This window comes from Miscanthus floridulus, chromosome 19 (assembly GCF_019320115.1).
Source record: "Miscanthus floridulus cultivar M001 chromosome 19, ASM1932011v1, whole genome shotgun sequence".
In the NCBI taxonomy this organism is placed as follows: domain Eukaryota; kingdom Viridiplantae; phylum Streptophyta; class Magnoliopsida; order Poales; family Poaceae; genus Miscanthus; species Miscanthus floridulus.
Genome location: NC_089598.1, coordinates 22,051,998 through 22,066,368, shown reverse-complemented (window position 1 = coordinate 22,066,368; position 14,371 = coordinate 22,051,998). Strand labels below are relative to the sequence as shown.

The window sequence follows — 14,371 nt, the reverse complement described above, 5'->3', positions numbered from 1 at the left end:
TTCCTTCTGGCTTCTGGAAGAAAAGCAGCTGGCAGGCCTCGCCGTCTCAGAGCCCAGGCGCAGTGAACCCACCAAATTCGAGTCACGTGCGCCGACTTCGCTTCCGCCGTGACCCGGCCCGGCCCGGTCCACTAGGCCCCACAACAACAGTCGGTTCACCGTTCACGAATCAGAATACGGCTCCGCGCCCAGCCCGCATCGATTTTGGTTCCCCTTTCGGGCTCTCCTCATCGTCTTCAGTCCGACCTCGCACCTTCCTATGCCCCCCCCCCCCCGATCCAGCCAGCCTCGCCGGAACCCTAACCCTAACCCTAGCCCGCCATGGCCGGCTCCGCGCAACCGGCCTCTGGCACTGCTCGGGCCGTGGTGCTCCACCTCGACTACCTGGCGCTGCCCCCGTAGTACCTCACCTGTCTCGTCCCACCTCCCGTCTCCGACCTCCTCGGCTTCCTCTCCGCTCCCTTCCTCATCCTACTACCTCACCGTCGACGGTCGCCCACTGTCGGCGTCCTCCCCGGTGTCGGCGCTCCCGTCCGTCGGCCTCCGTCCAGCTCCGCCTCCACGCGCTCCGTGGCGGGGGACAGCGACGGCGGCGCCACAGGCGTCGAGTCCCGCGACTGCTACCTCTCCATGTACCTCACCAAGAAGGCCGACAAGGTGGACCCCAAGTCCCCAACGAGGCCCGCCTCTCGCGCTTCACCTGTTGCGCACTCTCCGAGGAGCCCCTCGCCGCGCCCGCCATCGCCAACCGCCTCGGCAACCTCTACAACAAGGAGCCACTCGTCGAGGCGTTGTCCCACATTCCGGGGCCTACGCGACATGATCCCCATCCACCTGCACCCCAGGCCGGACGCCGACGCTGCAGGGGAGGAAGTCCGGTTCCAATGCCCCATCACCGGCCTCGAGTTCAACAGGAAGTACTAGTTCCTCGCGCTCCGGGTGGGTGCGGCCACGTGCTCAGCGTGAAGGCGCTCAAGGAGGTCGTCGACAGTCCGCGTGCTTGGTCTGCCACAAGGAGTTTGATGAGGCTGACAAGATGCCCATCAACGGGACCGAAGAAGAGGTGGCCATGCTGAGGAAGAGGATGGAGGAGGAGAGGGGAAAGGTGAAGGAGAAGAAGGATAAGAAGGTGGGGAATGGCCTCAGGTGGCATTTGGATACTCATGAGGTATGGGATAGGGATACGACGATGGATAGCATGAGGTGGGTTAGTGAAAGGGTTGCTGATTTTTTTTCCTTAACCCATGTTTGGGTTATTTGTCTTGGGATAGGGTTAGGCCGTGGGCCCCACTATAAATAAAAAAACAAAACAAAAACTTCCTTATCTTCCTGCTGTCCTGCACCAGTACTATCTCCGCTCCAGTACACGCCGAGAGACATGAGGCTCCCTTCTCCGCTCAATACTAGAACAGCTCCAGCGATACTTCCGCTCGTCGCGCGGAGCGACTTCCTCGATCCAGCAGGTTCGCGCTAGCTGAGTTCCGCACGCGCGCCAGCCTAGGTGCTGCCCCAGCTTCCTTCCTCCGTCGGATGTTTCTTGCGCCACCATGTGAGGCGAGAGGCGTAGCTTCAAATCTCCTCGTGAGACTCCTCCTCGCTGGTCGGTATGATAGGGAGGACACACGGTCCATGGCGCGGGGGTGGCAGATGATGACTCAGGCGCTGGCGCTAGGAGCTTCTATCTAGGTCATAACCACCCCTCACGGTGGAATAGGATCGGTGGGAAATAAGCACCTCATTTCCCTAACCCACACCCTCCATATTTCCCTTTCCATAAATCCAAACATGGGATCAGATTTCCAGCTAGTACTATTTCCCTATCCCCCCCATAACCCACCGATCCTATCCCACCGTGAGGGGTGGGTTATGGCTGGATAGAAGCTCCGAGCGCCGGCGCCGAGTCATCATCCGCCACCCCCGTGCCATGGACCGTGTGTCCTCCCTATCATACCGACCGGTGAGGAGGAGCCGTATGAGAAGATTTGAAGCTACGCCTCTCGCCTCGCACGGTGGCACAAGAAACATCCAGCGGAGGAGGGAAGCTAGGGGCAGCACTAGGCGGGCGTGGCGCGGAACTCAGCTAGCGCGGACTTGCTGGATTGAGGAAGTCGCTCCGCGCGACGAGCAGAAGTATCGCTGGAGCTGTTCTAGTATCGGGCGGAGAAAGGAGCCTCACGTCTCTCAGGCGTGTACCAGAGCGGAGATAGTGCTGGTGCAGGGCAGCAGGAAGATAAGGAAGTTTGTGTTTTGATTTTTTTATTTACAGTGGGGACTACAACCTAACCCTATCCCAAGACAAATAACCCAAACATGGGTTAAGGAAAAAAATCAGCAACCCTTTCACTAACCCACCTCATGCTATCCACCGTCGTATCCCTATCCCAGACCTCATGAGTATCCAAATGCCACCTCAGTGGGAATAAGCATGCTGCTACTGTTACGGCAGCGGCAGCCGGGGCTGACAAGTTAGAGAATGGGAAGAAGGGTGAGGACAGCTTCAGCAAAGCGCTTCAAGGCTGCTGACCATGTGCCAGCCCATGCCAATAAGGAAGTGTATGCGTCCACATTCACATTGTCCAGGAAGTCGGATTTCAAGGAGATACGATTTTATGGAGGTGATCCTCTTGTATTGATTTGCCTCACTCATATCTAATGTTGGTCGCTTTATCTGGCGGTGTTATTATCTTTGATTGGCGACCCTGATCATATTTTGGCTGTCAGAGCAGCGTTAAATTCATCATATGAATGATGTGTGGAATCTGCAATTAATAGTTGATCTTGTGTAGCAGCTTGTGTTGGAATAAAGTTGTTACTTGTATGCATTGCTAATGGTTCCCAAAAAAAAGACAAACGGTGGTCTTCATTGTTGTTGTTGCCACAGTACAGTTAATCAAAGTCCATATGTAATTTTTTTATGTATTGCCCACAAAAGATGTAATCCATGGAATTCAACAGTGAGGATGTGTGGACAGTATGCGGTTTTGTGGACATCAACATTGCCAGTTTGACATTCTTTTCCCAATACCATTTCCTGCTAATCGACGTTGCGTCCTGCTAATTGACATTGCAGAGCTATGGTGCTGTTATGGCACACAAACTTTTGTAGGTCTGCTAATTGTGCTGGTGCTGTACGTGAACTGCATCAGTGCAGCTCTGGTGAACCATTGGAAACACAAACCTGCTAATGCTCATGGCATACTGAACATCGATTAACATTGCTGGTTGTTGTTGTCCTGTGCTCTAAATTGATATACTCCGTCCGTCCCAAAATATTTGTCGTTTTCGATTTCCTGAGAAATAACTTTGATAAAATATATATTAAAAAATATTAATATTTATGGTACATAATTGATATCAGTTGGAAAGATCTTTGAATCTAGTTTTTTAATAAATTTATTTGGAGATACAAATGTTGCACATATTTTTTACAAATCGAGTTAAATTTGCGGCACAGAAACCAAAAGCGACAGATAATTTGGGACAGAGGGAGTAAGACTGATGTGGTCCATTCAAACCTTTTGGTTATTACACCCATATATTTACTCCAAGTTGGAATGGAGCACCCCTCAAAAAAAGTTTGAATGGAGCACATTATATTTTTTGTTTTTAGGATTTTTATATTAGATTACTATATGTTGCTTGAAATCTGATCTTGTTTAAATAAACATAGCTTCATATGCGATCTATGCGTATGTGACGATCTATTTGATCTTGTTTATCTGATGAGTGCACTGATTTATTTTAAAGTTGAAACTGCTGATGCAACCTCAGATACATTGGATTTCTAAGTGGCAAATATATAATTAACGTTACTATTAGTATTCTAACTGATACATCATTTCTTTTCATTGTTGACTGTTTTATAGACAAGAAATTGCTGAAGATGTGTATTCCATGATGCGAAATTTAGCGTAGAATTTGATACAAGGGTGTGGATTGAGCTGGATACGTGAGCATCCAAACAAGGCCTGAATTTGCCCTATCCATGTGACCTTTGGGATACTAGTCAGGACAAAATAACCACGGGTGTTTTCAGCCCTATCTGTGTACGACGGAGAAAAAAATGATTGTCCGCTCATGATTTTCTTTCCCCGTCGACCGCCGCTTTCGCTCGCTTATTCGCGTATCGCATTCGCCATCCCGGCGTCGTCTACCCTGCCAAGCACCAACTCCTTGTCGACCAACCGGAGCCATATCGTAGACCTTGTGGCGTCCTAACCGTTGACCTTTCTTTCTTCCTCCCTCACCTCTCGCTTCCTGCCCCTGTCGTAGAACCGTCCAATTTATAAGAGCACAAGTACAAAAACGATCGCCGAAACGATCAAATTCTCGCACTTGAGCCCATATAAACCCGGTAGTCAACTAAAACCATGAAGGATTTCAAACTAACTTGCATACAACCAAGATCACAGTAACTCAACATAACACATCACACGTTACAACATTTCACAAACAGTTCACTAGATAGATTACAACACATCAGAGTCATAGTTATTACAAACCAAGTCTTATAAAGTAGCGGAAGCAAATAGTTTAACTCACACACACGAGTTCAAATACAAGTACCAGCTTGCCGATCACATCCCACAAAAGCATTTGGATAAGATAAAATAGAGATCATGCCCATGATCTAGTCTTCGTCACCCGCCGGGTGGAGACAGTACTTACAGAAGCCCTGATAAAGAAGGTCATCTGCAATAAGAGGAAAATAAACCCTGAGTACGAGAATGTACTCAGCTAGACTTACCCATCGAAAACCAAAATAATTGATACCAAGGATCATGCATAGCATAATGTAGTGGATCTGACTGATACTTTCTTTTTATGGAAAAGCATAAATAGTAATGATCAACTCTTAACCTGAGCTAGCAGTGACTTTTAGCCACTAACCTGTCATCTATATTAGCACCTATACTAAGCAATCACTTAATTAAGATGCAAACATTATTAACCATAGAAGGTATAAACTGTGGACAACATTATCATCATTCTCTATTTAACCATATCGTTAAATTAAGTGAATTTACGTTGCCGCTGCTCAGTCAAGTTCTCACTATCTAGGAGAGACGACGATTCGAATCGATTCCTATCCAACTAGAGGGGTATTCCTAACACAAACCCTGCTTCCCCCGTCAGGGTCGCAAACAAGTCACCTTTGGTACAATTCAGGAGTCGCGGGTCCGATCAATGCCTACAAAATCAGAGAATCACTCTGCCATGAGTGCTCGATGACTTAACCTGCCCTTGGGCTTACGCCAATGGCTTTTCCGCACATCCTTACTACCATCTAGATTGCGACCAACTACTCGTGTCCCTGGCCTAAATCAAGCTACTAGGCTTCACGGATCGGAACGAGTTATCCAGCCAGCTAAGTGTTAAGTTGCGTTCAACATGACATGAGGACATACAGCGTATCGGTCCTTAAACGACACAGACAGAGTCACTATGTCCAAACCTACACAAGACCCCGCCCAGTCTTAATTCATTATTAACATGGTTTTTTTCCACGATAGCAAATATAGCCAACCGTGATCCACCTTATCCTAAAGCTTGCAGGTGACAGGAAGTCAACCGACTTCTACCGCACTAAGCATAGCTAAGCATTTAACCTATTCCTGAACTTAAATAGGATTCAAGTGCGATATCTAGGACAAGGATAGATATATAATGCAACAATTGGTTCCAACCAATTCCTATACTTAATGCTATCAACAATAATAAAAGATACTCAAGACATTTGTAAAAACATGGGAGACTTAATATGCTCCAGGGCTTGCCTTTCAGAAAAGAGGATGGGCAGTGGTCAGGGCACACGGGCAACTCCTCCTCGGCGGCTGCTTCATCGATTGCCTGAAACCTCAGGCTCCTCCTCCTGGCTTGCTCCCTCGAGCTCTAGAAGCAGTCACTCCCTCCGGCACACCTATTGTATGTATGCGCAAGATAAATATCATGGATGCACATGAACGAAGTTAGGGATGCTCGGGGAATGCACATGCTTACTGCAGTCCGCATATTCTAACTTAAGCTCTATTCATATCACTTTAACTTACCAAGTTTATACAAACTAATAGTACAATTGCTCATCTTCAGTTAAGGACCTAGCATCTGCACCTAAGCATATTCTCAAGTTAGGCTAGCACCTAAACAAGAACATTGCAACAAAGCATACACACAAATATTCGTATTTCAGCAAAACAGGGAACTATACAGTGGTATAGTAAACTGAATCATAACCGAAGATCTACAAATCGAAATGACAAGCAACAAGACAATTTGGAAAGCTTATGAAATTGCCTACAATTCATTTCCTAGACCATAAGGCTTGATTCCAACCTTTACCAGGTCGAATTTATAGAACCACATAATCAGGTCCAAAGATAGAGAGCAAGCAAAACTGTGATCCAACTTTGAACGACTGTAACTCCTAAACTACTTAGGCCAAATGCCACCAAATTTTAATAGGAGCTAGATACATAAGTTATTTACAACTTTTGTATTCACCACTTTCCTAGAAAACCAAATTATCATGGTGAACTTTGCAAAGTTCCTAGAACTATCCAGAAAGACATAATACAAGAGAATAATTATTAACTTACGTGGCAAACATATAAATGGACAAAACCAACTTTACTAACTCATCACACATATCAAAATAACACCAGAAAGTAAAGTGTTCACCACCAATTCATTTCTTTTAATGCATTTCTTAATTTATTTAATTATTTAAGAGGAATAATAAATATATATGAAAACTACACCATTTAATCTACAAAACTTATAGTAGGTACTACATGCTCCAAGTAGGCTACTATAAAAATTTCACATCATTTGAACAAGTATAACATCCTACACAAAAATGATAAGGCATAAAGGCTTAAAATAGCATAATTAGGAAACCCTAGTGAAAAGTGTCAAGCAATAGATTTTATATTTTTCTTAGCATCCTTAAGGAACTAGGACAACCTCCTAATAAATTTCATGAGCATTCGATTCATAGATAAATTATAAAAATTCACACAAGGATCACCTATTTATAAAAGGAAAATCTATAACTCAAAAACAATTCATGCAATGACTCTAAAATTTTTACCAGAGCTTATACTCATCAAGAAAAACTCACCATATAAATTTCATAATTTTTGGAGCACAGGAACTCTAGATATAAATTAAACAAGTTTGCATTCATTTAAAAACACATTTCAAGTATCAATTTAATTCTTCCAGAAACTCTATTATAAGTGCTAATATTATATTTTTCCTAAATACTACACTTCACCAAGATCCTAACAAAATTGGAACCACCCGATTTGGATCTACAAAACTAGAGATATAAATTTTACAATACAATATTCAAAACTGAAATATTTGAACTAGCTTTCAATCCTTAAGTCACTGACAACCGGGGTCCACCGGTCAGCCGGGTCCACGCGTCAGTGACAGAAAACAGAGCCACGGACACGAGACGATGCGGTTCGATCGGAGTTCACCGACGGCGAGGTTTTCCGGCGACACCAACGACATGATGAGCATCCCTATGACATTGCGTACCTACAGAGCTACCTAGCTCGGCCTATTGCCGGCGCTAAGCATGATGGCGGTGGTCATGGCGGCACGGCGGTGTGGCTCGATGGCGTGGCGCAGGAGCTAGGCAATGAGGGCTCGATCCAAGGGTCAGCCAAGACTCTAGAGACCACAACCAAGCTAGTGCACACACTACCTAAGCAAGTGGCGGTCGGAGGCGAAGCTGGCCACAGCGGCAGGATGCGGTGGCAGAAGAACGGCGAGGCCCGCGTGCGGCACAACAAGCTCATCGTGCGATTCAAACGAGCAAATGTGGGTGTGGTACGACGGTAAGAGTACAACGAAGCTACTATGGTGGTGATTGAGCTGACGAGGCACTGAGCGGGGGCCAGCAATGGCGACAGCGGCGTGCTCGCGCTGTGCTGTGCTACGGCAGGACGCTGCGGGGAGAGAAGGGAGGAGCAGGAAATGCAAATGGAAGCGTGGGGAAATAAAGGCAGACGATGGGGCATGTGTTGGCACACGGCAGCCCAACATGGCCTGGCCGGTCAGGCCAGCGGCGACGCACGGCGCTGAAATGCTGAAGTCGGTTGGTTACTGTAGATGCGATTCAGAGCTTCGAGTCCGAACCTGACAGGGCAACTTGGCATCGTCCATGTTCCAAATGCTGTGAAGAATTAGCGCAAAGTATATAAATAAAAGTTGAAGCCCTATATACCATCTACAATATCACTTAAAGGATCATAGTCTAATTCTCAAAGAATCATGAGTAAAATCATGCCAAAGTTGAGTACACGAAACTAAAATTATTGTTTTTGACTTAGAAAATTTCTGAGTTTCTAAATAGACCTCAAAACTGTACTTGTGGGCCATTTTTGAGCATATTCTGTACATTTTCATGAGATTGTCATAAAATAACTTTTGTTTCTTATATAATTTTCTACAACTTTACTTTAGGTTACTCAGACATGCAAACACTCTAAGTTGTACTTTTTAAACAGTCAAACAAAAGAGCTCTATGGGTCCACACTAGTCAAACCATTACTTGAAAGCATAATTAGGCAATATGGTCAACATGAACATTGTTCCTAATGACATTCTAAGTGTAGCTAAGTTGTTTAAGAGGATAATTAGCCACACCACACCTTGATCACACAAAACTCAAGCATCACATGTATTGAAACAAGGAAGAACAAGTGAAATGTTACTTTTGTTTCAAAGCCATGTTTCATATGTTTATGAGTTTGTTGCATAGTACTAACTAACCATGTTTCACTAAAGTATGTGACATGTTTCAAGAACGAGTTGCACAATGTTGCACTTGAGTGTTGCACACTATTCATTTCATAAAACAAACACACATGGAATATAAACATATGTTGCAATGTTTCAAAAGCATGTTCCAAACAATCAAAGCTCATGCATGGATGAATGATGCTCATGTTTATGAAATGCAAGTGCAAATGTGGAAGCCAAACACCAGGGGTGTTACAGCCCTCACCCCTTATAAAAATCCTATCCCGAGATTTGACAAGCGTACCATTGTTGAAGAATTCCTTATAACTTTCTCTCAAATAATCTTATCTTTCCCAAGTTGCATTGCATTCACTGCCCTGATGACTCCACATGACCTTGTAAAACTTGACCACCCAACTCTGAGTCACTCGCTCACGAGTGTCAATTACTCGGACTAGTTTTTCTTCAAAAGTCAAATCAGATTCTAACTTGATATCCCCCAGTGGAACTCTCTCTTTAGGGACGCGAAGGACATTTCTTTAACTGAGATACGTGAAAGACATTGAAGATAGCACTCATCTCAGGAGGTAATTGGATCTTGTATGCTACCTTACCACTCTATCCTATAATTTGAAATGGACCGACATATCTCGGCGCCAGCTTTCGCTTCACACCAAAGCGTTGGACACTCTTCATGGGTGAGACTTTCAGATAAACGAAGTCTCCAACTTCAAACTCGATAGGTTTTCTACGGCGATCGGCATAACTTTTCTGCCTAGCTTGAGATGCGGCCATATGGGTTTGGATAGTACAGACTTCTTCTTTGGCTTCTTGAACAAAATCAATTCCATAATATCTCCTTTCACCGGCTTCAACCCAATTCAACGAGGGTTCTACACTTTGGCTATACAAAGCTTCAAACGATGCCATCTTGATACTCTCTTGATAACTATTATTGTAAGAGAATTCAGCTAGGGGCAACCATTTTTCCCATGAACCCTTAGATGAGATTACACACGCTCTTAACATATCTTCCAAGATTTGGTTCACTCGCTCAGTTTGGCCAGAGGTTTGTGGATGATAGGTGGAGCTTCTTACTAACTTAGTTCCCAATAACCCGTGTAAGTGCTCCCAAAAGCGAGCAGTGAACTATGGTCCTCTATCAGAGACAATAGTGCGAGGTATCCTATGAAGTCGGACTATCTGATTGAAGTACAACTCAGCATAGTCAGTTGGACTGAAAATCTACGCGAATAGGAATAAAGTGTGTAGACTTGGTCAGACGGTCTACAATCACCCAAATAGAGTTAAAATTCCTCTGAGTAGTAGGGAGTCCAACAATAAAATCCATACTTATCTCCTCCCATTTCCTAACCCGAAATAGAGAGTGGCTTGAAGCAATCTAGCTTTCATGTGCACAGCTTTGACTCGACAGCAAGTGTCACACCTAGCCACATAAGTGGCTATCTCTTTCTTCATCTTGGTCCTACCAAAAATGAGGCTTCAAATCATGATACTATTTTGCTACTACCAGGATGAATAAATAATTTAGAGGAATGTGCTTCGGATATGATTTGATTTCTAAGCTCTCAATCCTTTAGAACCACTAACCTATCCTTGAACCATAACACATCATTCTCATCTACCCGAAAATGCTTGGTTTCTTGTTCTTTCATCTTGCGCTTGATGTGGAACACACCTGGATCTATCTTCTATAGCTCAATAATTCGACTCTAAAGAGTACAACTGACAATGATGTTGTGAAGGACTACAGGATGTAGGAGTTGTGACAAATCGAGGTCACTTTCAATCAAAGAGTGGCAATGAGATTTCCTGCTTAAGGCAATCTGCAACGACTGTTTGCCTTACCAAGATGATAGTGCACTTGGAGGTTGTAATCCTTGATCAACTCGAGCCATCTTCTCGGACGCATATTCAACTCAGGTTGAGTGAAGATGTACTTAAGACTTTTATGATCAGTATAGATGTGACACACATTGCCTAAGCAAGTAATGTCTCCAGTCCTTCAAAGCATGGACAACTGCAGTGAGTTCTAAGTCATGCGTAGGATAGTTCACCTCATTCTTCCAAAGTTGGCGAGAGGTATAAGCAATAACTCGTCCTTCCTACATAAGAACACCTCCTAGACCTATGTCCGGATGCATCACAAAACACATCAAAAGGTTTCTCGATGTCCTGATTGTGCCAAAACTTGAGCCAAAGTTAGAAGGGTTCATAGGGTGTGAAAAGCTACATCACACTTGAAAGTCCTAGACAAACCTCATGTCTTTTTGCAGCAACCGAGTCATAGGCTTGGCTATTTTAGAGAAATCCGAGATGAAGCGACGATAATAGCCAGCCAATCCTAGAAAACTCCGAACCTCATACACCAAGATTGGAGCCTTCCAGTCCAACACTTCTTGCACCTTGGTGGGATCCACCATAATTCCACCATCGGACAACACGTGTCCAAGAAAAGGTACCTCACGAAGTCAAAATTCACACTTGCTGAACTTAGCATAAAGCTTGTGTTCACGCAATCTAGTGAGAACCACTCGTAAGTGTTCAACATGATCTTCTTCATTCTCAGAATAGACCAAGATATCATCTATAAACACCACCACAAATTTGTCCAACTCGGGCATAAACACCAAATTCATCAAATACATGAAGTGTGCGGGAGCATTGGTCAATCCAAAAGACATAACAAGATACTCATAAAGACCGTATCTTGTAGAGAAGGCAGTTTTTGGAATATCCTTAGGTCAGATTTTGATTTGATGATAACCAGATCTCAAATCAATCTTGGAAAAGACTTTTGCTTTAGACAACTGATCAAATAAGATATCTATGCGTGGCAGAGGGTACTTATTCTTGATTGTGACGGTATTCAAAGGCCTATAATCTACACACATACGCAGGGATTGATCCTTCTTCTTCACAAAGATAGCCGGACACCCCCAACAACTAGCTTTGTGGGGATAGTACCACTGGCAGCCCTAATACAATAACCCTCACCCTCAACAGTATATGTTTTCTGCATAAACTTGGATGTAAATGCAGGGCTCATAAAAGAATGTGAAGCACCTGAATCAAATAGTACAACTATAGGGTGTTGATCAACTAGAAACTTACCAGCAGTTACTACCTCTCCTAAAGAAATATCAGCAATATTAGTATAGTTCACCTACCTCTGATGACCACCTTGGTTGTTATTCTTCCTAGGATAAGGACACTTCCTTGCCCAGTGACCTGGCTTGTTGCAGTTCTAGCATGGCATGTTGCTTGGAGGAACATTGGAGCTGCCTTGACTAGTAGTGCCCTTTGGAAGAGCAACTATAAAAGTCCTTACGAAATCCAGTCTTGCTTGGATTCTTCTTCAGCGGCGGGTGGAACTTCATAGCTGATGCCGGAGGACTGAAATGGAGCCTTAGATGTGACTAGAGCTTTGGACTATGAGGCACCCGCCTCATAGGCTCTCTTGCGATTCTTTGAAGCAAGCATAAATAGCATTGTTGTTTTCTTGAGATAGAGCATCACTAACAAACTCATTAAAGGTAGCACACTTACAATTTCCCATAGCCTTCATCAATTTAGGGCTAAGTCCCCACTTAAAACTAGTGATCTTCTTAGCATCAGTGTCAACAAACTCAGTAGCATACCTTGCAAGGTTATTGAAAGCCTGCAGGTATTCATTCAAGCTCTTGTTCTCCTGGATTAGCTTCATAAATTTAGTGTGCTTGATTGCCATGAGACCAGGAAGAACATAATTTCCCCTAAAAGCATACTTGAACTGATCCCAAGTGATTTGGGCATTAGCGGCCATAGTGGACTGATAATGACTCCACCAAATACCAGCTGGCCCATGCAGTTGGTGAGATGCGTACTCAGTCTTCAGCACCTTAGTCAAGCAAAGCAAACGAAATTTCTGCTCGAGAGTGTTCAACCACTCATCAGCTTGGAGGGGCTCTTCAGTCTCTTTGAAGATCGGTGGTTTAGTGTCAAGGAAATCTTTGAAGTCGCTATACTGATTTGGTTCTGGTCCTTGGCGTGCACCACGGCCATCATAATTTGCAATCGTGCGGAGAGCCTCAACCATAGTGTGCTGTCCTTCAGCAAGAATTTCCATCAATTCCGCTGGTGTGGGTGGTGGTGGCGGTGAGAGATCATCATCATCACTAGCCGCACCAGTGGAACGAGTGCGAGGCATCTACAACAATACGCAACCAGCAATTATTGGTGATGTTAGCACATTGGAGAGGAACAATGTAATTACGCCAAACTGAATTTACTAGAGAGAATGTAAAATTCATGCAATAAAATATAGGCAATAATTCATTCTCCAATCACCACATCATCAATTGATTACTAGCGCCATTCGCAGTGCATTCCAACATGACAAGTTTTAAAATTCACCAACTCAGATAAGCATCCTAAAGGGAGCGGATTAAGGTACATTACATGCCAAGTTTGAATTAAAAGGTACATCCAACATCTACCACAGTACTTGGTCCATTACACAAATGGCTGCAAAAGCTTAAACTAGTGAGACTTGCTAGCTAACTACTCATCGAAGTGGTCACTGTCCACATCGGAAATGCCCTGGACTTCTTTAGGATCTTCCTCTTCCTCTTCCTCTGTAGGTTCAGCTGCATTGACATCTATCTGCATGTCCGCTTCTTCTTCATCGACCTCAATCACTTGAGGTCCAAGATTTGGGTAAACTGGTGGAGGGTGAGGAATAGGAAATAGGCGGTTGTTTAGGTGATGGTATTCAACCTGAAGCTCCTCTAACTGCTCTTGGAGCTCATTCTCTCTTTGAAAAGCATTGTGGTTAGCCATAATCCATCCCTGATGCCTTTCATCTGCCAACTCTAGGGCTGCATCTCTATGACGGGTCACACGGTCCAATTCTTGTATTGCCTCTCTCTATGGGGTTCATAAGCTGGTTATGAAGCTCATCTCTCTCGCGTGCTGCTTGCCCCCACTGCTGCAGGCGATAATTTGCAATGCCCCATATCTCATCTACCTTCAGCTGAGCTTGCCCACATGCCTCCACCCTACGGTGATACTTGCGAGCACACAACCTAAACTTGTACTGGGCTGCCATTGCCTTACTAGCTTCTTCTAACACTCTAGAGAGGGTGTCCTGCCTAACTCGACAAAGCTTCAAGACAGCCATCATAGCACTCAATCCCACATTATCGCTCTGAACATGTTCACCACAGCCTCGAACCAAGGCCTAGCCAGTTTCTTGAGTCCACTCAACATCTGTAGGAGCCACTCGAAGAATGGATATAGCCGGTCCACCCACTAATTCATCTCCGAAACTCTATGCTATGTCCATAAGCACCTCAAGGGCAGCAACCTGCATGGCTTCCCATGGGCTTTGCCCATCAGACTCGGTGCTCCACCCATGCCACAGCGGTCTCGTGGGGTTCTGTGGCACCACCAAGGTCACATTGTACCATGGCACCTCTCCAAATGGCAATATCTGCACCCACGTGTAACGAGGTGCCTTGGGTACCCAACTGAGCTTAGCACCCTCCAAAGCAAGGTAGGCGTACCAAACTGGTCCAAAAAGGTGCTGCTACGAGGAGGAAACATGGGCACG

At 44.7% G+C, this 14,371-nt stretch overlaps 1 protein-coding gene and 1 pseudogene across 1 annotated transcript; one reads left to right on the top strand and one right to left on the bottom strand.

Annotated features, from left to right (window-relative positions):
- The first annotated feature begins 321 nt into the window (after positions 1–321).
- Positions 322–1,318, top strand: LOC136529693 (replication termination factor 2-like; annotated as a pseudogene).
- Positions 1,319–12,226: 10,908 nt separating this feature from the next.
- On the bottom strand, positions 12,227–12,886 carry LOC136525711 (uncharacterized). Its single transcript, XM_066518602.1, has one exon. It carries the CDS (start codon positions 12,884–12,886, stop codon positions 12,227–12,229), a length of 660 nt encoding a protein of 219 aa, XP_066374699.1.
- Positions 12,887–14,371: the final 1,485 nt, after the last annotated feature.